General features: G+C 31.8%; 3 protein-coding genes and 1 pseudogene across 3 annotated transcripts; 1 reads left to right on the top strand and 3 right to left on the bottom strand.

The window, feature by feature from the left end:
* Window positions 1-6756: 6756 nt before the first annotated feature.
* Window positions 6757-7821, bottom strand: LOC132309807 (blue copper protein-like). Its single transcript, XM_059808081.1, has 3 exons — window positions 7662-7821; window positions 7184-7516; window positions 6757-7037 (listed from the first exon to the last, which is right to left on the bottom strand). The coding sequence occupies exons 1-3, from the start codon at window positions 7819-7821 to the stop codon at window positions 6757-6759; spliced, it is 774 nt and encodes a 257-aa protein (XP_059664064.1).
* A 4689-nt stretch (window positions 7822-12510) lies between these two features.
* On the top strand, window positions 12511-15159 carry LOC132309806 (uncharacterized; annotated as a pseudogene).
* Window positions 15160-15763: 604 nt separating this feature from the next.
* Window positions 15764-16484, bottom strand: LOC132309805 (blue copper protein 1b-like). The gene is made up of 2 exons (XM_059808080.1): window positions 16316-16484; window positions 15764-16101 (listed from the first exon to the last, which is right to left on the bottom strand). The coding sequence occupies exons 1-2, from the start codon at window positions 16473-16475 to the stop codon at window positions 15764-15766; spliced, it is 498 nt and encodes a 165-aa protein (XP_059664063.1). The 5' UTR covers window positions 16476-16484.
* Window positions 16485-18509: 2025 nt separating this feature from the next.
* LOC132309804 (blue copper protein 1b-like) lies at window positions 18510-19126 on the bottom strand. Its single transcript, XM_059808078.1, has 2 exons — window positions 18967-19126; window positions 18510-18838 (listed from the first exon to the last, which is right to left on the bottom strand). The coding sequence occupies exons 1-2, from the start codon at window positions 19124-19126 to the stop codon at window positions 18510-18512; spliced, it is 489 nt and encodes a 162-aa protein (XP_059664061.1).
* Between the last annotated feature and the right edge of the window lie 6081 nt (window positions 19127-25207).

Genomic DNA, 25207 nt, shown 5'->3' with positions numbered 1-25207 from the left:
GAAAAACTTTATAGAGAAAACATATAAGGTATATACAGTATTTAAGCTTGAACAAATTTGAATCTTCCAGCAACTTGATTCCAAAAGAATCATTGATTCATTACATTTTATAATCATACAAAATCAAATTCTTGAACAATTTGATAGTTGGTTAAATTTTCATATAAAATAGATTCTCAAGTTCCATATAGAATATATATGAAATCATTAAATATTGCACGATTATATTACATACACACAAGACAAAGTAATTGTTCTATTTCATTGTCATGCACGTGAAACAAGATAAATAATTTTAATCTTTAAGTAACTTGATTTCAAAAGAAACCAATACCTTGTACATGTAATATAATATTTAATCAATGTCTAATAAATGGAGAAACCAGCCAACCTATATATACATACAAGCCATGCAGGAAACTGAAGTAGTAAAACATGATCACAATTTTTTTTATTTATGAAATCATGATATCTATACTTTATGCATGGATCACGAAGTACTAATTTAACATGTGGGCTGGCCATCAAAACAAATTAATAGTTGCATGGTTAAAATAAACAGGCAACAACAAGATATATAGTTTTTGGCCATATTATGAATATGAAAGAGAAAATTTTCTGGAAGTGTTTGACGCATAAATTGTAATAGTTGATCCCTAGTAGCAAGACCCTTTGCCAACTAAGCAGGCTACTAAATCCCCACTTTTTTTTTAAAGGCCCGTTTGTCCAGATTGCAACAGGACAATTGCGGAAAACGGTAAGCATTAACACCACCCTGAATGTGGAACAAGGTTTCGTTTGGTTGTGTTTCACACAATTGGGAAACAAATTGATCAAACAAATGAACCAATTCATACCAATGGATACGAACTGATATATATATATATATATATAGCATAACAAATTTATTTGTTAACAAATTCTCGTTCGGCGTGCAATAAATTTATAATTTCTACATTAAAAAATTTAAACCCTAACATTGCTCTGAGACCAATTGTTGGGTATAAATTAAATTAATCGATGTAAAAATCAAGAATACTTTAAAGAGTAATTTAGATATCGTACATGATTGATAATTAAACCACATAGTACCTTTAGAATATTCATATAATCCTCTGTAAGTTCCTGCAAAATATTAGAGTATTTTACCCCCTTCTGAGAGTTGTCGATACGATAGGACTGAATAAGGGTTTTAAAACCCTTATATATAACAACAGCAGGGGGGGACAACTTCTCTACAAACAAGCATATCTAAGTCTCCCTTCCTATCATGGAAACTTAGATATCAATGGTTAGAATTAAATCACACCAAATAAGTTGGAAAATTACAATCTAACGGTATAAAACCATACTCCCAATTAGACCACCAAATTGGAAAGTACAACCCAATCCATCAAGTATCAATAATCACATTGCAATCCTATTTTAAAAAACGTAGTACATATGACCATAAAATAATTTTTATTACTTAAATATATATATATATAAATTCCAATAATTGGTTCCTGGTTACATTATATTCAAATTTTTATCTTTGATGCTTTAATGAGCTGTTTTATGTGGGAAAAAAAAAATTAAAAATGTTAAGAAATTTTTTACACTTTTAGAATAGTGTATATATATATATATATATATGGATAAAAAATTTAAAATTAAAAAATAATAAAACAAGGAGAAGATTTGGGTACCGTCATCTAATATTAAAGGATAAAAACTAATAGCTCGAAAAAATCGGCAAAAAAATAGGCCTTCCATAAAAATATGGGTTATATTTACTTTTACAAATTTATAAATTTGGATTTTCAAAACTAACACTTGAAAGATTTCAAATTGAGATTCGGCACCTATTAAATAGGAATGTGTTCGGGCTGGACGGCTGAACCGTTCAACCTTTTTTTTTTTTTTTTTTCTTATGAACAAATATGCAAATTACATTGTTCTTTTCCGATTTGAAACATCATTGTCACTAAAATATTCAATTATTAATTTTTATGTATTTTCAACTCTAATTTTATTTGCAAATCCGAAAGAGAAGGGGAGGAAAACAGCTACCACCTCACTGTTATTATCATTTATTATCTCTTCAACCACATGTATAGATATAAATATATATATATATATATATAGGAATGCTCTCATGTGGTCCAAAACAACGTACTTTTCAACGGACCAAAACTCAATTAGTTAATTGCACTTTATTCTTTATCAGATTTAACCATAATTAATAATGTTAACTTTAATAGTCAATTTATCATAGTTAGCCAATATCTTTATTCAATCTCTCTCCTTCTTAATCTCTTCCATCTTCCTTGCAATCTTAACCACTACCGTCATATCCACACCACACCATCTTCACCACTACAACCACAACGCAACTACCACATTCATTTTCCAACATATGAGAATTAAAAAATAAAAAATATATAAATTTGAAAATTAATATAAATTAAAAATATTATTTTTCTAAATATAAAATAAATACGTGATTTTATGATGTCTAAAGGTCAAATAATAAATAAATAAATAAAAGGGAAAGTTAAACAGGTTCCATATTATTTGAGTCTCGTGATTATGTTTCCCGTGTACAGCCTTGCTGTGGGGAAAACAAAAGAAATGGGATAAAGAAGGGCTTTTATTAAATATATTTTCAGATCCAGAATACATTGTTGCCTTTACTCTATATATTTGTTTTTTCTCACTCTTTTCCTTCCTTTTCACTGGTCTAGAAAATGGCAGATACTGTAAAAATCGATTCATGTGTCGATATCAAAACTATAAAAAATCGTCTTGAGTTGGCGACAAATTTGACCTATGTTATAGAACAAATGGACTATTAAAGTTAGCATTATTAACTATAGAGTAATAAATTATAATTAACTAATTAAGTTTTGGTCCGTTGAAAAATTTGTTATTTTGGACCACATGAGAGCCTTCTTGATATATATATATATATATATATATATATATGCTGTTTTTCACCCTTTACCAATTCTTATTTCAATCACACACACACACACACACATATATATATATATATGTGTGTCCAAAACCAATTATGATTTTCAGTAAAAGATATAGACACCACACACACATATATATATCAAGGATTTGGAAGGAAAGAAAAAAAAAAAAAAAAAATTGGAAGGTGAAAAACAAAAATGGTAATAGAGCAACACACACCATACATACATACATATATATATATATATCAAAGACAACCACACACCGTACATATATATATATATAAGATATGTATATTTCAAAGATTTGGAAGATATTTTCAAAAAATAAAAGAGGAAGCTTTTTAAATTTCGGGTTTTGGGTTGGGTTAAGGTCGAGCTCGAGCCCAACCCGAACATGGCTGGGCTTGGAGAAAACCCAACCCTAATTGGACCCGATTTGTGAATTAAAAAGCCCATGTTTCAAAATTTTCAGGTTGGGTTCGGGAACAAGTTGCACCCCTAATAACAGCATCATACAAAGTCAAATTAATTTTGCTGGTGACTGGAGATTGAGCAAGCAACATAAAGATGCATTATTGATGTGTAAGCAATTTTTAATGCAAATAAACTCATGGATCTAAATGCAAAAATTGATAGAAAAGACATACCAGATATAGAAACTCAATTTGAAGAAAACTACCGCAGAAACAATCTTCAACACCTTTCTTATGTCTGCAAAACTGGATGATGGTTTCCAGGTCTCTTACGCATATACATAGTAAGGGTTGGAACCGTTTCAGTTCATACGTGAAGAGAGTGTTGGTTCCATTAACCAACACAACTCTTTATATGTGACTATTCATTCTAAGGGTGCAACATCTCTTATATGCGTAGATAAGTAATATATTTAATTAATTATTGATAGACTACTATTTTGCTTATATTTTCCCACTTAGTTTAATAATAATTAGTTATGATCACCTCAAGAACAAAATGATCATGAGTGTTTTCCAGAAATTAATTCATTTATTTTACAATTAACACCTCTATAATTCAATTTTGGAATCCTTTCAAGTCTACTAATATGGGATCAAGGGCGTGTTTACTAATATGTGATCAATGACATCATTATTTCATTAATGATTTAAGACACCAATGGTCACTGATACTAATAAACTCGACTCCAAAGTCACATATATATTGCATGTGTATATATTTAATACAATATTCATGTCATATATCGGTCTTACCATGTCTCAAAACAGTCAGTCCTACCGTGTCTCAATAAGGACATACCGTGTCTCAAAATAGGACACTTATGTCACAAATTTTCCACACACGCATGCACTAATATGGAAAATCTAGTAAATGAGTATAATAAATGTGATTACAAAATAAAAGTGTTTTTGTGAACCAAATACAACCTCCCACTAACAAAGTAAATCAATGTTGTCAAAGAGAAAACATACATGTTACTGAGTAACATAAACGGCAAACCCTTAGTCGTGGGATCAACAATTTTTTGTTGTATGTCAATGTGCTCAACAGACACTTGCTAGTTTTGAATCCTCTATTTCACAACAAGGTATTAATGGTCATATTTTAGACAAACTTGAACTCTTATTGTTTCTTTAATATAAGACTGTAGCGAAATTATTGACTTGAAGTTCAAAATTGATATTTTAAAAGGTATGAAACGTAGCCTTTTTAACATGCAATACATTCCGCTTCCATCAACTATTATAAAAGTAAAATAAAACTTCAAGTGGATTTTGTACTGTCATGAAAAACTAGCATAATCAGTTTTCTACCACTCCAAACTTGTCGATCTTATTATAAAGCATATGGTTCTCAATCCTTTACAGATATCTTTTAAATTTCTTTGCCGCTCAGTATATATCCAAACCAAGATCACTGTGATATCTGTCTAGCATATGCTATATAATAGTTAACCATATACCAAACATGAGCATACATTAGGTTTCCAAAGGTATATGAAATGTCTTTTATCTAATCTTACTCTAGGTATATTTTTTTTCTTTCCTGAATGGTGTAATTTATAAAAGAAAAAATAAACATTACAAAATCATAAGGAGTGCTCTAAGTATTTCTCACCATTGGAATATCAAATTCTCACATTTACAATGAGTTCAATTTCACCTTTATAGTGTTATATGTCAATTACTTTCATAACTCTATCAAAGCAGGTTATTTGTGGCAGTCCAAAATTTCACGAAATTTATTTAGGTGAAATTTAATACCAATAAAAGGCTTCACCAACACCTTTATCTCAAATATTTGAGAAGTTAAATTGTTTAATCTCATGTACAATAATGTCACTGTCATCCATATTTAACACTAAAGATGAATTTTATTGTAACTTAGAAAATAATTAAAAGTTACACATTTACAGTTTAATTGGTGGGAAAATCAACTAAACTTTCCATAGTTGATTAAACAATGTCTCAAAACAATTAATTCTGAATGTGATCAAAATAACATATAATAATATTTTTTTTGGACCAAAATTATCATATGTTAGTCTCCCACCAGTGAAATAACTTTCACCTTTGAGACTAATTAATCATAGAAAACGCAATAACAACTTATACTCTTTCGAGCTTTGGGTGTAATACGCCATCAATTATGTATTACACATTAATTACCTTAATCCGCTTAGTTAATTTAATTTAGAGCTAATAAGTTTGCCTCATCTGCGTTTAAAATGAAAACGATGGTGTTTGAATAGAGTTACGCCACCTGCACCATTCAGGAGATGGATCATAGATGGCTTCCACCGAATGGGCTGAACTTTGGGCTGTACTACAAGTAAAGCCATTCTTTAATGGCCTTTTAAATTAAACTTTAGGATGCCTTTAGGCTTGGGCTTCTCTTGTTACTTTCATTTTAGGTAACTGTGCTTGGGTTGACATAGGCCCGTAGTGGGTTTAGCAGCCCCTTCGGCCCATATTAGGTCTGTACATATATATTTTTTCCTCAGATATCAATGTATATATACTTTGCTTTTAAACTTTATCGAATGACCTTAATAAATAAATTTTTATTAAAAATCAATATTCATAACATTATTTTACATTGTAATATTACACGTTGTCTTGGCCTTTTTCTTATTATTTAACTTTTCATAAAGTGCAAAAATAACCTTATTATATATATACAAAATGTGCAAATACTTGTTGGTGTTAAAAAAAAAAAAAAAAAAATTATATTTTTCCAAATTCAGTAAATAAAAATATTTTGTCAATTTGAAAAATGAAATACCTAAAATGCTCTTAAGATAAATAAAAAAAATAAAAAAAAATTAATTTCAAAAAACACTATTATTTCGGAGTTTTAATTAAAAAAAAATTAGTCAAAATTGACGATAAAAGAGTAATTTACACGTATTTACAAAAGGTTCATTTGTTTGTTTGTTTTTTTTTTTTTTTTTTTTTTTTTTCACTTTACCAACTTTTAAAAGCACTCAGATGCTCCATAATAATGGAAGATGTGCTTTGTAACTATGTTTTCTTGACCTTGTTATAATCCTTGAATACTTAGAACCAATGCCACAAATTATACATACTGAAATTAAACTTTATCCATTTCTATAAAATCTTGCAACCTTATCCAATATCACACAAAGCAGCAACTCCAATTTTAATAACAGAACAATAGTAAATCGATCATTCCACTTCAACCATACAAACCAACAATTAAACCTGACAAATCCAAGCCAAAACAGCATAAAGTGACTTACAAAAAACTGAAAACACTACTACAAAGCAAAACAATCAAAAGAATGCCACATGTTTCACCATCCTTCCTTGACATTCACAGCAGCTAGTTTTCGAGCAGGCCGTGTGGCTGACATTGGAGATGTAGATTGAGGCAGAACAGTTATGACCAACTTTTGATTTCCTACTGCACAATGCTTAGCAACACCACAAATGTACCATTTTCTCCCCGGAGTGGCAAGGGTGATCACATCACTTCCGGTGGTCAGAGCCTCACTGAGAGGTGGCTTTATGCACTCTTGGAAGCCAGTTCCATTGACTTTGAAGACATTATGCGCTCCTACAGGATAGTTGAAAACTGCAACGGAAATATTTATGTTGTCAAACAATATTTTCACAGTCTATATTAATTTTGCAGTTTTCTTAATGAACAAAATCAAAATGACAAGCAATGTTAGAGAATTACGAACTAGTAAAGATAGAGTAATGAAAAAGCTTAAGTACCTAGTTTGTCTCCGACCACAAACTTCTTTCCCTTGGCCCAAGCTTGATAATTGAAGTAAGGGGTCCAACCATTGTCATCCCCAACGACAAATTTCTTTGCAGACTCATATGCTGGAGATGTAGATTGAGGCAGAACAGTTATGACGAGCTTCTGATTTCCAACCGCACAATGCTTGGCAACACCACAAATATACCATTTTCTCCCCGGGGTGGCAAGGGTGATCACATCACTTCCGGTGGTCAGAGCCTCACTGAGAGGTGGCTTTATGCACTCTTGGAAGCCAGTTCCATTGACTTTGAAGACATTGTGCGCTCCTACCGGATAGTTGAAAACTGCATCCCAAATATTTATGTCATCAAACAATATTTTCACAATCTAGAATTTTGCGGTTTTCTTATTGAGCAAAATCAAAATAGCAAGCAATGTTATAGAGAATTACGAACTACTAAAGATGGAGTATTGAAAAAGCTGAAGTACCTAGTTTGTCTCCGACCACAAACTCCTTTCCCTTGGCCCAAGCTTGATAATTGAAGTAAGGGGTCCAACCATTGTCATCCCCAACAATAAATTCCTTTGCAGAAATAGAAGTGAAAAGTACTGCAAGGGTGGTAATGACAATGATCTGGGAAGATGCCATTACGACTTTTTTGACTCGATTTTAGTAGTTGAATTTCTTGAAGGTAGTTCACTGAAGTGCAGAATTAGCTGAAAAATGATGCCTATTTATAGAATTCTAATGCCAAGAAGAAAGAATATGCATGGCCGGCTTATGGCAGTGTAATGCCTCTACTGTGGCCAAAATGCTGACATCCAAATTAAATTATGCATGTATTTAGAGCTATTCGTTTTGGCAATATATATACTATGACTAGGTCATTGTATAATTAAAACTCTGAATTTAGAGAATCTGTCCTCCTTGATTGTGTCGTAGAATTATTGAGATAAGGTTTACATATATTATCAACTTAAAGAAATCAAGAATAATAACAATTGTACCTGATTTGTGATTCATGATTAAACATTACAGTACTTTTGAGAATTTCCAGAAGATCTATTGATAATCATGTTAAATTCTATTTTTTAAAAATATAGTCCTTAAGACCATAAAATAATTTTTATTTTTAAAAAATTCCAACGTACAAATTACACTGACATTGCTTTTCGAAATTAAGAATCAGGTAAGTATGAGTGGGGCAAAAGTTAGTAAACCTTCCAGAGATTGAGACTTGGTCTAAGTTTATATTTTATTGATTGAATGATTTGATCATAAATGGAACATAGCACCCATAGCTTACCTATTCAACTCAAGCATGCTGTATATCAATAAGAAAAGCTATTAAAAAAAATGGAATGGATTTTAGACAACGACAAACAAGAACAATTTCGTAACAATTGCATGAAGGAAAACAACCTTTTAGAAAGCACAGCAGCACTGTTGTCTGCTTGATTTTCAGCAGAAAGAGGAACTGCGCAGCCAAAGAGGCAAAACATAGGTATTTTGAACGATGACAGCATCATACAAAGTCAAATTAATTTTGCTGGTGACTATGGAGATTGAGCAAGAAACATAAAGATGCATGATTGATGTTTAAGCAAATTTTAACGCAAATAAACTCATCGATCTAAATGCATAAATTGATAGGAGAGACATATTAGATATAGAAACTCAATTCGGAGAGAACTACAGCGAAAACGATCTTCAACCCTCTTCCATGTATACAAAATTGGACGATGGACTCCAGGCCTCTTTAGCATATAAATAATATGGGTTGGGACCATTTCAATTCATATGTGAAGAGATGTGTTGATTCCATCAATTAACATAACTCTTATATGTAACTATTCATTCTAAGGGTGCAACATCTCTTATATACATAGATAAGTAATATATTTAATTAATTATTGATAGAATACTATTTTGCTTACACCTCTAGCTAGCTGTGAGTTTTTTGATGCAACAAAATCACTTTGGATTGTTCTTTTTAAAGTTTGAAAATCGTCCAATTACTAGCTTAGGGTCACATCCAAAAATAATTTCCAAGAACAGAGTTAATTTGGATTGAGTACGTCTTGACACAATAGTAAAGTTGCTCTGTTGGGATTTGGTGGTCACCATTCGAAGAAATAGAGTCTATTTATATGAAGATAAAACTTCATGCATTCGAATCCTACAATGATGAGAGCTCGTGTACTAGGATAAGGTTATTTTGGATTTGACATTTCTTGTAAAATCAATTATACATCTGGTACATTTAGTTATTTATTTATTTATTTATTTTTAACCAATGGGCACACTAGATGTAATTATCATGTCTTAAGAAAGTGTTCTTCCTATTTCTAATTATCTTTAATAATTCTTTTACCTTGTCTGATTTAGAGAGCAGTCTTATTATAATAAGAGGCACCACAAGAAACATATACCTTTTTATTGGGTATATAGGACAGCTTTATATTTTTCACAACCACTGGCATGACAAGTCTTACTTGTATATCTTTCATATATGATTCCATTGCTGTGTGTGCGTTTGTTCTGGTTTTGTTCTCTCCATCTCTATGTTCTCACTTCCCGTACTTTTGTTTAGATTTGTAAAGCTCTACTGCACTCAATTTTACCTTCTTTTTGTTTCTTTGTTTTAGGGGGAATGCCACCTTGTAGGCTTGTAGCCTTGGTTATGGTTTTTTTTTTTTCATTTATTTATTTTTAATTATTCTAAAATTACCAACCTTAAATAGAGAAATTTATAAATAATCAATATTGGTAACATTTTTTTTTTTTTTTATACTACAAATTATCTTGTCCTTTTTCAATTTATTAAACTTTTATATCCAAAAGTAAGATGTGCAGACTTCTGCAATTCAACATATATTTATAACTTTTTAAATATATAGTCTAGTTTGTACTTCATGTGATGAGAAAACATGTGAACTTTTTTCAACCAATATAACCACCATATCCTGAACTGGAACTGTTGGGATTTTGGCAGAATTTTATTGGTTGAATGATACAATTATGGTAGTCAACTGTTTGGTCGTGTGAATGACTTAATGCTTAAGTTAAGGGTTTGATAAGATAATAAACAAACTTTAAGGAAAACAAACTTTAAGAGAAGAAATTGATAAGGAATGAATTTCTTTATACCAGCAATAAGTCAGCTATTCAAAGGCAACAACTTTGTCCTATAAATTAGGCATAACACGGGTAAAAGAAATCATCACTACTGTGATCCTTCGATGATCCCTGTGAGATCCTTTAGAGAGATATTTTGATCAAGAGGGTAGAGTCAGAATAAATTATATTGGTTTTTTTTTGTGTGTACAATTTTCAAAAGAGATATTTAAAGTTTGTCTTTAGGTGGGTTTTCTTCTTTATGTAAACCATATAATTTTTGGAAATTTTTCTTAAAAGCGTTCAGTGAGCTTTTCTTCGTTTGGTGGGTGACATTTGATTGTGAGAAGAGTGATTATTTCCTGGAAGAACGAAAAAGTTCTTCAATTTGTAATTTTTTTCTATATAGTGATGCGTATTATATCACCTGTGGATGTAACCCTATTTGTGAGGGTGAACCACGTATAAATCTTGTCTTGTGGTGTGTATTCTTTTTCAGCTTTATTCATATCTTGTTGTTAATTATAGGATTTGCCATCATTGTGTGTATATTTGTTTGGATTTCTGTTTCTACCCAACATATTGGCATTAGGAGCTTCCGCTGTGCCCAACAAGCGGTATCAGAGCCTAGGTTGCAAACAAGGGTCTTTTGGGATGGTTTCCAGATCTATGAGATATGAGTTTAGAAATTTGATGAAAAGAACAAGTTTGGGATGTGGCAAGTTGAGGTGAAGGATATTCTTGTTAAGGAATGTTTGATAAAAACCTTGGATAATAATCCTAATCCAATGAAGAAAGACGAATGGGAAACGTTTTCTATACAAGCTTGTTCTACGATCCGATTGTGTTTGTCAAAGGAGATCAAGCATAACGTGATGACAGAGACATCAGCAAGGGAGATTTGGGAGAAGCTTAAAAAATATTATTTGGAAAAGTCGCTTAAAAATTGGATCAATCTCAAGAAAGAGTTCTACTGTTTCAGCATGAAGGAGGGTTCTACGATGCAAGACCATCTCTACGAGTTTAATAAGCTTCTCTTGGAACTATTAAACATGGAGGTAAAATTGGATAATGAAGACAAAGTCTCGATTCTCTTGGCTTTTTTTCCCATGAGGTATGATCACTTGGTAACTACTATGTCATATGGGAAGAAGACTGTAGTCCTGGATGAGGTCAAATCAACACTTCTTTCTCATGAGAATAGAAGGAAAGTGTTGGAGATTGATAGAGATGGAGAGGCCACAGTCTTAATTAGCTGCAAGGGGGAGGAAAGAAAATCGAGGCTCAAATTCAAATAGCTCTAAGTCCAAATCAAGGAATTACAAGGACAAAAAGTGTTAATACTGTCATGAGTTAGGGCACATCATTATGCAATGTCCCAAACTGAAGGTAAAGAATGGGAATAGCAAAAAGAAGGTCCAAGAGGCAGATTCTGTGGTAGTTGCTACAACAAGTGATTCGGAAAAGGATGATTATGTTCTCATGGCAACTTCGTGTTCAAGTATGTCATTTAATGACAATTGGATTCTTGATTCGGGTTGTTCTGTTCATATGTGTCCCACTAGGGATTTTTTCTCCTCTTACAAAGAAGTGAAAGGTGGTTCTATTTTGACGGCGGATGGAAAAGCCTTCAAAATTTTAGGAATTGGAACAGTCAAGATCAAGAAGCATGATGGGTTGGTGAGAATATTGTCAGGTGTGCGACATGTACCAGATTTGAAAAAAAGCCTTATTTCAGTAGGTCTGCTAGACTCCAAAGGTTACAAGGTTATAACAGAGGGCGGAGTTATGAGGGTCGTGATGGGTTCTCTCATGGTGTTACAGGGAATCAAGGTGGGTAACTTTTATATTCTCCAAGGGAATACAGTAACAGATGGAGCTATTATGTAGTCTTCTACAGTAAGCAGAAATTTGCATTCAAGTCTTGGAAAAGGAGGAGTTACAGAAAATAGTGATGATCTTAGTTCTCAAAAGGGTTGTGAGGGGGTTACACAACATTATGGGAGGATGAAATCCGTTTTCAGATGGCAACCGAAATTGCAGTAGTCCTTACAAGGAGGCAGACTTATGAGGACAGATGTGGTAGTGACTTGTAACAATCTTGGTGGACATAATATAGCCCGTTTGAGTGCCATTAAGATTCGTGGGAAATAAGTAATTGATCACATTAGAGATGCGAGGGAAAGTCAGGGACATCTTATTCTCCACAAGGGTGATAAGATGACTTTTCATTACCAACCGGCGGTTTGTGGGCGGTTGGCGAAGGTTACTAGAAGAGATGTCAAATTTAAAGCTTCCGATGGTGCTTTTGATAAGCATTTAGAGTTTGACAAAAATACTAGAGGCATACTTGTAGCTGCGCAAGACGTGTTTGGGTTGAAGAAGGAGATCCCAAGGGTTAGATTTGAGGAGGACTCAAACTTAACTAAAATTCTTCATTAATTTGGTTTTTTGATGGCGATGATGATGACAATAATGATGACGTTTTTATTATTATTATTATTACTCACATTCGGGTGGAGAGAGACTTTTTATGGTGGTGCCTTATTATTTGTGTCAAGGTGGAAAAGTATATAGAGTCAAAGAATCTTTATATTTATATTACTCACATTTGGGTGGAGAAAGACTCTTTATCGACGTCCTATTTCTAATTCTCTTTTCTGAATTCTTTTACCGTCTGATTTAGAGAGCAGTCTTATTGTAATGAGAGGCACCACAAGAAACATACACCTTTTTATTGGGTATATAAGACAGCTTTATATTTTTCACAACCACTGGCAAGATAAGTCGTACTTGTATATCTTTCATTTATGCTTCCATTGCTGTATGTGTGCTTGTTCTAGTTTTCTTTTCTTCATTGCTCTATGTTCTCATTTCCCGTACTTTTGTTTAGATTTGTAAAGCTCTACTACACCCAATTTTACCTTCTTTTTGTTTTTTTGTTGTAGGGGAATGCCACCTTGTAGGCTTGTAGCCTTGGTTATGGTTTTTTATTTATATATATATATATATATATTCTAAAATTACCGGCCTTAAATAAATAAAATTTTAAATAATCAATATTGGTAACATTTTTTTTTATATACTACAAATTATCTTGACCTTTTTCAATTTATTAAACTTTTATATCCAAAAGTAAGATGTGCTGACTTCTGCAATTCAACATATATTTGTAACTTTTTTAATATATAGTCTAGTTTGCACTTCCTGTGATGAGAAAACATGTGAATTTTTTTCAACCAATATAACCACCATATCTTGAACATTTGCCACAAATTATGCATACACTTCCCAAGTCACGTTTCATTAAATCAGGCCAAATAACAACAAAGGGAAAAATAGTCCTAAACAAGGGTTAAGTGTAAAAAAAATCCCCGTACTATTTATATAAAGCAAAAAAGTCTTTGTATGATATAAAATATCCATTTACCTTTAATTTGGTATGAATACCCACCGTTTACATAAAAAGACTATAATACTCTCTTGTCAATAAAATAAAATAATATTTAAAAGATAAAATATATAATACTCTCTTGTCAATAAAATAAAATAATATTTAAAAGATAAAATAAGGTAAAATTACCATTTTAGACGAGGACACAATTGTAATAAACTCCCTAAACTATAAAAGTTTCAAAAAATATCCTAAACAATAATTTTTATTACAGATATTTATGACCATAGTACCTTATGAAAGGGCAATAATAGCCTTCTTTGTTGATGTAGACCAACAAACCCAAACGCCACCTAAACCTAATTTCCCACAACCCAAACACAGCCTTATGCCCATCTGTCACTGTTCATCTTCTTCAACGCGCACAATGTCACAGCCCAAACAGGCAAACGCCCAACCCATCTACAGAAGTTAACCAAGAAACCTCCATTAACTTCTTTCTTTCATCTCCATACCAAATGGTTCTGGTACCGCCGCCAACAAGACGTGGTCGCCAACGGCCTCCCCACCCGATGTCGCCGTCGCCGCTTCGACTTTGCGCTCGGCCATGTAGAATCAACCGCCACTGCCGCCCTCGGTCGCGATCTCTATCCCTCAGTCCTCAAATCAATACCCATATTAGAATTCAATCCCAAATCATTCAAAGACAGATTGGAATGTGGTTTCAAAATCAATCCCATTCCACTTGCCTTCTCTGTCGAAACCCTGTTTCGACCCAAAATATCAACACTCCTGAATCATCACTGTTAGACTACAGAAGATAGCTCATCTGTTAATGGGTATTCAACAAAGTCCCCAAAATTTCCAGAAAATGTGTCGTTTTGGGGGAATCAGAATCAAGTTAGCACTTCGGCTTCTTGTTTGGAAGAAGATGATCGTCAATGTCCTGTTTTTTCTTCTTCTTCATTGTCGTTGTTCGCTACAACAATTGCTCGTTCCTTGCTTACGAATGTCATCGATTGGCATCGGACCCAACCCAGACTCTCCGTGCCATCGTTGATGCTATATTCTGAACATAGAGAGTCGGCATTCCCACCAATTGACGTCAGCGTTCACTTCCAACTCACACCCTTGTCTCTAGCGAATTCTATCTTCGGAAGCTAGGTCACACTCCTTTATCACATCTCTCACCGGTTACTCGTCATCGCTGGGAGCTTTCTCTGGCCGTCCTTCGGATTTTTGCTGTGGGTCTACTTATGTGGAGTTGGCTCACTTTGTTTTTGTTCACGCGGCAGCTTCACATTTTTTTTTTTCTTTTTTTAAGTTTATCTTCCATTTATGCTTCCATTGCTGCTCTATATTATTACTTCCCAGAATCCCCCGCTTTTTGTTTACTTTTCATGTAAAGTTTCACCGAATCCTTACCTTCTTTTTAGTTTCTTTGTTATAGTATTCGGAATACCCCCTTATAGCCTTGTTTATGTCTTTTATTTTTATTATTATTTAATTGGTTTGCGTGATAGTTTATAAATTACCTTAATAAAGAAAATTTTCAAAAAATTAATATTCATAACATTGTTTTACATTTTAATATTACACAGTATCTTGGGGCCTTGGTCTTTTTCTTATTATTATACTTTTAAGCCAAACTCAAGACTCCATTGTAATGGAAGATGTGCCTCTCCAATTCAACACTATATTTACAATTCTTTTTAATACATAGTATTGTTTACACTTGTATTTTCAATCAATATGGACCTATATATCTCATGGTGTTGACAATCTTTGCTCTTTGTGTTTTTTTTTTGGTAGCGACAATCTTTTTTGTTATATTCCTTGCATTCTTGAACACATGCCACAAATTACGCATACATTTCATCTAAGTTAAACTCCATATCCATTTATATAATATTGGAACCTTATTGAATTTCACACAATCTAGCAAGTCCAATTTTACAGATAGAACAACAGTACAATATTCGAATTCAATAATACAATCAAATAATTAAACCTGACAAATGCAAGCTAAAACAACATAAAGTTACTTATAAAAAACTGAAAATACTAGAAGCATGACAATCAAAAGAATGCCAAATGTTTAAGCCATCCCTCCATGACAGCTAGTTTCCGTGCAGGGCGTGTGGCTGACATTGGGGACGGGACAGGACCAAAAGTACTCCCAACAGGCTCAGATGCTGGAGATATAGATTCAGACAGAACAGTTATTGCGAGCTTCTGATTTCCTACCGCGCAATGCTTGGCAATACCACAAATGTACCATTTTCTCCCGGGAGTGGCAAGGGTGATCACATCACTTCCGGTGGTCAGAGCCTCACTCACTGGTGGCTTGCTGCACTCTTGGAAGACAGTTCCATTGACTCTGAAGACGTTGTGTGCTCCCACCGGATATTTGAAAACTGCATTGGATAAAATAAATAAAAAATTTAAAAATGATTTCAAGTAATATTTTCAAAATATGGAATTGTTTCATAATGGTTTTAGTTTAAGTGAGTTTTCTTGAAGATCGTGAAACTTTCCTTCTACAGTTTACAATGCAAAAATAAAAATAGCAAGCAATGTTATAAAGAACTAAGAACTAGGAGAGAGTATTACAGAGCTAAGATAAAATACCTAATTTGTCTCCGACCACGAACTCCTTTCCCTCGGCCCAGGCTTGGTAATTGAAGTAAGGGGTCCAACCATTGTCATCACCTACAATAAATTCCTTTGCAGAAATAGAAGTGAAAAGTAGTGCAAGGATGGCAATGAAAATGATCTGGGAAGAGGCCATTGCGACTTTTTTGGCTCGATTTTACTAGTTGAATTTCTTGAAGTGGCTTACTAGATTGCTTGCCACTGATGGTTGAAAATGAAAGTCTATTTATAGAATTCTAATGCCAAGAGGAAAGAATATGCATGGCCGGCTAATGGGCAGTGCAATGCCTCTACTGTGGCCAAAATGCTGACATCCAAATTAAATTATGCATGTAGCTAGAGCTATTCGTTTTGGCTATTACTAGCTATGACTGGGTCGACATTGTATAATAAAAACTAAAATTTTAGAAAATCAATCGTCCTTAATTGACTCTGTCGTACGCAGAAGCATTATGGAGATTACAAATGGTCACTGACGTTGAGTTTCGCAAATGAGAATCAAGTTGCTGTTGGGGGTGGTAAGTGCTAGTAATTACCAAACCCTCCCAGAGATTTAAGACTTGGTCTAAGTTATATATTGTATTAACAGAAAGACTTGATCATGATTGGAACATAGCTTACCTACACAGCTCAAGAATGCTGTACAAGTGGAACAATTTCGTAACAATTGTATAAAGGAGAGCAACCAAATTAATTTTATTGGTGACTATTATTGTGAAAATTAACAGAAAAGTACAGATTTACGTGATTTACCCAAATCCGGGCTATGTTTATGGAGGCGCCACAGAGTTAATAATAGTCACCAATAAAATTATTCTAGTCTACTTTTGGAACCTGACCATTTAGCTCATGCCAAGCTAATTTTGAAAATAAAATTACCATCAGGTGTTAACAGTTCGAAAAACATTGTATTCCTTGAAGTAACAAAATCACTATGGATTGTGTGTGTGTGTGTGTATATATATACATATATATATGTATATTTGCAATAACAGAGTTAATTTGAATCGGGTGTTGCTTGTAAAATCAATTATAGTTCTGGTACCATTTTTATAAGCAATGGGCCAATATGTGCTATCCATGCAAGTGAAGCATTCTCTGGATGCAATGATCTCTATCCATAATCCATGGTCAGATCAACCTTGCGTTGAAAATTCGAAGCTAGGTTGCAATCTCGGTTAGGGAAGGAAACAGCCGTTATGGCTCCCAACGGTTGTGTGTGTTTTGACGTTGGGCCGTATGGCTTTTGTTTCGGCCCAAATGTATTTGAGTAATTAATTATTCAATCTCGCACTACCTGTCAAGCAGTCTAACTATATTTTTTCGAACAATGATCATTATTTGACAAGAAAATGTCAAAAAATAATTAATTCAAAATACAAAATAACTTTATGAAATTTTATAGGCAACTTGTTTTCTTGAGTATTTAAGAAAATATTTTACAGAAATTTTTTTTTTGCTATTTTTAGGATAACCAAACACCATAAAATAAATATATATATATATAAAAATATTTTTTGATTTTTTCAAAAAATATTTTACGTGGAAATACGATGCCTACATCAAAACTTCTTATCCATTCATACAATCATAAACCCTACCAATTTTCCCACAATGCAACAACTCAAGCTAACATCAGTTGGGAATAAAGAATAGAGAGGAGGTTGTGCATTAGTCTTTTTCTCTCTCTAAATTTTTTTTTCCCCCCTAGAAATTCCTGAAAAAATTCTGTGCATAGAGTTTGTAGTTTGTACTGGATTTTGGGTTCTTGGGTTGTCTGATTGGACTTGTTTAGTGTTCGGCTTGTCCTATATGGAATGCCAATCCGTTTGGGCTTTTCTTTTGCCTTTGGGCCACACGGTACATTATTATACATACAATTTGCTTTACCGGTCAAAAAAATAATAATAATAAATAAATAAACCAGTAAGACATCAACGTACGACACTTTTATGTAACCAATGAAATACATTAATATTGAGAAAATTTCTCAATTCAACTGAAATAGTTTAAAAAACAAGAAAATTAATTATTCAAATTAAAAAGTATAACTCAATAAACTTGACAAATGCTAGTCAAATCAAATACAACATGACGGATACCAAATTAAAAATCTCAAACCATATGAAGAATCCCATATATCCCTACATTTGTAGAAATGGATCCATCCTTAGTTTCTAATTGCAGCTATTTTGCGGGCAGGGTACCATACGGCTGGCATTGGGGCCGGCACTGGAGATGAAATTGCACCAATTGGGAAAGGAAAAGATGGCGCGGGAGCTAAATTCTGTTGAGGTTGCACAGTAATGGCTAGTTTTTGTTCGCCATACGCACAATGCATGCCAACGCCACAAATGTACCATTTCTTCCCGGGAGTGGCTAGGGTGATCACATCATTTCCGGTAGTCATAGCTTCACTGGGAGGTGGCTTCATGCACGCTTTGAATGCAGTTCCATTTACTTTGAAAACGTTGTGATTTCCCACAGGATATTTGAAAACTGCACACACACACACACATATATATGAGAGATTAAATTGATTGAAATGATTGGCTTTTTAGAGTGACTATCAAGCTAGTCTCATTTCTAAAATTTCAAAAATTATAGAAATACTATAGATAAAGTACCTAGTTTGTCTCCGACCACAAACTCCTTTCCGTTGGCCCAATCTTGGTAATCAAAGTTTACGGTCCAACCGGCATCATCTCCGACAATGAATTCCTTAGCAGAAACTGAAATGGAGAGTGCAAGGATGGCAATGATGATGATATGGGTGGTGGCCGCCATTGTATTATCTCAACTTGTGTTTTCTTGGAATGAATTATCAGAAGTGGGTACTACGATTAGGAGATGAAATGGTGTCTATTTATAGATTTCTTATCCGAACAGGAATGCAATTATGCAATTGAACCGGCATGGCGGGTCCCAATTCATCACAAAGATCAATGATACAATACTTAAAATAATAATAAAAAGTACATGTCACACCCAAAAAACTGCAACAACAAATTTTTATTAGGACGGTAATGATACTGAGTTATTCCTGAATAAATAAATTTCACAGATGACACTTTTATAGTAAGTTTATAGTGTAATTTCAATTTGAAACAAATACGTCCTTATGATGCATTTAAGTTAGAATTTAACTAAATTATTTTTATACACACATTTTACATATTATTAAAAAATACATCATTTTATGAAATGAAGAAAATAATCATTTAGTACATGAGAGTGTCATACGCACTGTAAGCATATTATAAGGATGTCAAACATATTATAAGTATATTATATGGGTATTTTTTGTACTTTATAAACTATTGTTGTGTTGAATCTTTTGATCTCAACAGTTAGATTTAATTGAGAATGTAATTTCATAGCGATTTGAATAGCATGATAACAGTAGGGGATTGAACATCTATTTATTTATTTATTTATTCAATAAAGATTGAATTCCCATGTGTTGTTATGTAAATAATTATATATATATATATATATATATATATATATATATATGTAAAAATTTATTACAAATTCTAAAGTTTAAAAAATTAAATGTATATTGTTTATATATAATGAATAAGTATCTTTAATTTATTTTTTAATTATATATTTAATGAAAACGGATAACTATATTAAAATTTTATTGGAATTTTTTTTTCTTTTTTATAATTATAAAAGGAATTGAAATTTTCATTCCATATAATATACAATTGTGACAATATATATATATATATATATATATATATATATATATATAAAGAGAGAATACGTTGGTAGCAGAAATATATAGAGAAATTATTTTTCAAAAAGGTAAAAGAAAATGGTTAAAAGTGGGTTAAAGATAATTAATGTGCATATAATACCTTTATACTATAAGATTATTAACATACACATCTTCTTAGATATTTTTAAAAGGGTAAAAAGACAAAACGAATATTATATCATTACTTTATGTCATATTTCTTATTAGAGAGTGTTTTCGCACAAGTTTAGTATAAAAATATCTTTAGCACACTGTTTCAAATAAGAAATAAAAGCACTATACAAAGTATAGATTCGGATTTCTGCACTTTACTTTCTATCTATGCATGTTTGTCTGTATGCAAATGTAGGCGTAAAGTTACAAGTTACAGTTCAATTTATAGAGTTTTTAATTCTTTAACATTAGGGAACCAACCGGCCAAATTAACAATGAATGTTTAAAATATACATATGGGTTGAGCTGTTCATTTATCCTGTTACTATGACTGGGTCAATGAACAAGAAAAATTACAACGATTACAAAATCTCTCTGATTTGGTCTTTTAAAACATTGAAACTCTAATTGGCATTGCTTCATGGGAGTATTTAATCAGGCTGTCGAATTTGAATTAAATTAATTTTTTTTAATTTTTTAATTTGAAGGACTAATTCGATACTCTCAAACTTAATATATGTATTTTGTGATTGAGAATTATGGTTGTTAATTGAATACCAGCACAGAAGGTGCTGCTTCAATTTCTTTGGATTGATAACTTTAAAGGATTAGCTCTCTACTAGATATGGTTGTTAATTGAATAGCACCTTTTGTGCTGCTCAATTTCTTTGGATTGGTAACTTTAAAGGATTAGCTCTCTACTAGATATGGTTGTTACTTGAATACCAGCACCTTTTGTGCTGCTTCAATTTCTTTGGATTGGTAACTTTAAAGGATTAGCTCTCTACTAAAATCCACAATCCACTCTTTAATTATTATAGTTGTTTATGCTTTTTCTAGTTTAGTGATAAATTAATAATTGAACTACACAAGTTTTTCAACAATTTTTACTCTCATGAAGGACGTACACAGGTAGTGTTATACATAATTTATGTATATAATATGAAAATGATAGGTCTTTCAACGTTAATTGTCGACTCTTCTTATTAATACAACGTGGTTGGACCCCATTGAAACTCTTCAAAAAATTCCCGTAAACATTTTTTTATTTTTGACTCATTCCCAACCACGTTATATTCGGAGGAGTAGTCGGCAATTGAAGTCGGAAGATCTATCACTTCTTATATAATATATATAAACACATACAAATGGATACTTCAGTCATTTATCATAATAATTTGAAGACATTTTAGTAAATTATATAAATTCGTTAGTGTATTTGACGGACCGTGACTAAGACGAGAGGTCCGTATAAGTTAGGTTCATTTTTAGAAAAGATCCATTTTATTTTGCAAACTATAGTAGAGATTTCTAGAATTATGACAAACCATAGCAGAGGTCCATGTATTTGACGGATTTTCACAAGTTTTTCAACAGTTTTCATTTGATTTTAAAACTGATGAAACACCGAAGGGCCTGTTTGGTAAATATGTGGTTTTTATATTTGGGTGTGCTTTCATTTATGTAAAAATGATAAGTTTTAAAAAGTTGTGCAATTATTTCTGTCAAAAAGTAAATACCTTTGGTAACGTACACAATTTTTGAAAAGAGAAAATATTTTTGGTAATTTTTTTAAAAAAATTGACTCTTTTATTTACTATTTGAATATAATTGAAAATTAATAAAATAACACTTTAATTTTACTATTTGAGTATAATAAAATATTTTTAAAAATTTTATTTACTATTTGAGTATAATTGAAAATTAATAAAATAAAATTTTATTTACTATTTGAGTATAATTGAAAATTAATAAAATAATATTTTATTTACTATTTGAGTATAATTGAAAATTAATAAAATAATAAAATAACTTTTTAAATTTTATTATTCTAGTATAATAAAATATTTTTAAATTTTTATATATTGTCTGAGTATAATTGAAAATTAATAAAATGATAAAATAGCATTTTTAATTTTATATTCGAGCATAATTTTTTAAAAAAATTTATTTACTATTTGAGTATAACTGAAAAATAATAAAATATAATTTTAGTTACTATTTTAGTATAACTGAAAAATAATAAAATAATACAGTAAAATTTTATTTACTATTTGAGTATAATTAATAAAATAAAATATTTAATTTTACTATTTTGGTTTGATAAAATATATATTTTAAGTTTATTTACTATTTGATTATAATTGAAAAATAATAAAATAACATTTCTCTAATTATGAAAAATAATAAAATAATATTTCTCTAATTCTCATTTTGAAAAATAATAAAATAATAGTTTTTCAAAACCAAAACATAAAATCAAAGCTCACATTTGTAGAGTTTAGAATTGTGAAGTGAATATGAAAAGAGTATTCAAAAGTTTTGAAATATGAAGAGTCAAAAAAGAGTTATTAAACGCATTTTGTTTTCATTTAAAAAATAAAAAAAAACTAACAAAAACAAAAACGAAAATTGAAAACGTAGCTAAACAGGGCTTAATCACTTTAAGTTTCATTTATGTTGAACTGAGAAATCAAAACTATACTATGGTGATATAACGCAAAGGGCAATGCTTAAGTTCTCACTAGTCGCAAGAATAACACTTAGGTCATTACTAGTGAGGATCTACACCATCTTCACTAGTGATGTGAACCAATAATAAATATACATATCATTTTTAATTACTAAATTTAATATGGTGGGTAAATACTCACTTACCAAATCACAGAGATGGTGATTTATTATTGGTATATATCATTAGTGAGGATGGTGTAGATTATCACTAGTGAGGACCTAAATATTGTTCTAACGTACGAGTAATGCTTAGGTTCTCACTAGTAAAGATTTACACCATCCTCACTAATGATGTGAACCAATAATAAATATACATATCATTTTTAATTACTAAATTTAATATGGTGGGTAAATATCCACTTACCAAATCACAGATATGGTGATTTATTATTGGTCCACATCACTAATGAGGATGGTATAGATCCTCGTTAGTGAGGACCTAAGTATTATTTTAACGCAAGAGCAATGCTTAGGTCCTCATTAGTGAGGATCTACACTATTCTCACTAGTAATGTGAACCAAAATTATACAAAAGCATGAATTCCCCACATTCTGTACATGTTACATGAAAGAATTAGTTGAAAGTTGTTTCTAAGTACATGATGTACATTATTAAAAATACTGGGGAATGTTTATTAATTGACATTTGGGCTCTGTTTGTTTGAATGTAAAATATTTTTTTCAGATAAAATATGTTCTTTATTTTTAGTGTTCGGCAAAGGTTGAGATCTAATCGATCGGGTAACTCGTGTAAAATAACTTATCGAAAATTGATTAATAAGTTATTTTCACTACATTTTAATATTATTTTTCTTCGTAAATATTTTACAACAACTAAACACAAAAAATAAAAAATATTTTATATCCAAACAAACAAATGGGCATTCAAGGTCGAATTACAATACCAAAAAATCTTTAAAGTGATAGTTTGGCCAATATCAACATAATGAAAAGTAACTAATGTATATTAGTTTGGATGATATGATTTCTCCTCTTTAAAGGGGAAGATTCTCCTCTTTAAAAGGGAAGATTGAGGGTTGGAGTCTTATTAAGAATATTATTTGTGAGCGAACATGTGTATAGTGTATGATACTTTCAAAATTTCATTGACGCAGTGTTTAATGGCATAGAATCCACTGCTTAGAATTGAAACTAAGACTATATTAATCTAAATTTCAAAATAGTTTTCTTCTAATACCAATTTCAACACTATACTCCATGTCTCCATGGTACCACTTTATTATTATTATTATTATTATTTTTTTGCAATAACTGAGTTAATTTAAATTGGGTATTGCTTGTAAAATCAATTATAGTTCTGGCACCATTTTTTAAGCAATGGGCCAATGAGTACTTTGAATTGGGTCCTGCTGGCTGGACTCTCCGTGGTCCCGTCCATTTATTTCGTATGGTACATTATATATTTACTTGCTCAATTCAATTATCTGAACTTCCGGGAACCAAAAAAAAAAAGAAGAAGGAATTAATTTTTTTTCTCAGTAAGAAACCAAATTTGATTTCATACTAGATTTAATTTTATTTTAAAACATTTTCAAAAATCAAACACCAGAAAATTTTTCCCCAAAATAAAAACATTTGACATGTAATAAGTTTTATATGAAAAATATTTTTCACAAACATGCATGTAAATATATATATATTTTTTGAGTAAATAAGTATGCATAAAGGCGAAAACTTTACAAATGTACATGGCACATTCCCCAGGAGAAAAATATTGAGCCATAAGCCCATAGAAAAAACAAAACAACAAAAAAGGCAACAAGCCCAAAACAATAAAATTCATCCAGATTGTCCAAATAGTTGGCCCAATGTGAATATCAGAATCTCAAAACCTCAAACCCAGTCCATAAGCATGGGCGGGAATTCATCAAGAAGTTCTAAAGTGTCTCAGCAGAGGTTTGGGAATTGGTTATGGGCAGTTGTGGTGCTGGTTGTGGTTGTGGATGAGGATTGTGGAAATGAGTAGAAGAGGTTCGAGTGGCTTAGTTCGTAGAAAGAGCTGGGTAGGTTCCAATCCATTGCAATTTCTTCAGCGGGTATGAACATTTCTTGATGGAGAACAATTTGTATCTCACCAAATTCACAATTACATTGAGTGTTTTGGATGGATCACCACTCAGATTGCGGAAGATTTTGTTGTTGCGTTCTCTCCATATTTGGTAGACAAAGCTTGCCAGCATTAGCTTCCAAGTAAGTATTTTACAATCATTTGCTTTTTGCTTCCAATTTGAAGATGCTCAAATTAGGAAATTTTGCCAAGAATTAGGGTTTATAGTAAACCCACATTTCTATTGAATTCCATTCCAAACAAAATTTGAGTATGAACATTGGTGGAAAATGTGTTCATGACTTCCTGCATCACTTAAGCACAGTATATATACATTAGACTACATCGTACAATCCATTGAATGCTT

The sequence above is a fragment of the Cornus florida genome, unplaced genomic scaffold (genome assembly GCF_030987335.1).
Source record: "Cornus florida cultivar Cherokee Brave unplaced genomic scaffold, ASM3098733v1 CherokeeBrave_3.0.0_Hap2_Chr05, whole genome shotgun sequence".
Taxonomy (NCBI): domain Eukaryota; kingdom Viridiplantae; phylum Streptophyta; class Magnoliopsida; order Cornales; family Cornaceae; genus Cornus; species Cornus florida.
This window is presented reverse-complemented; position numbering and strand designations above follow the sequence as displayed.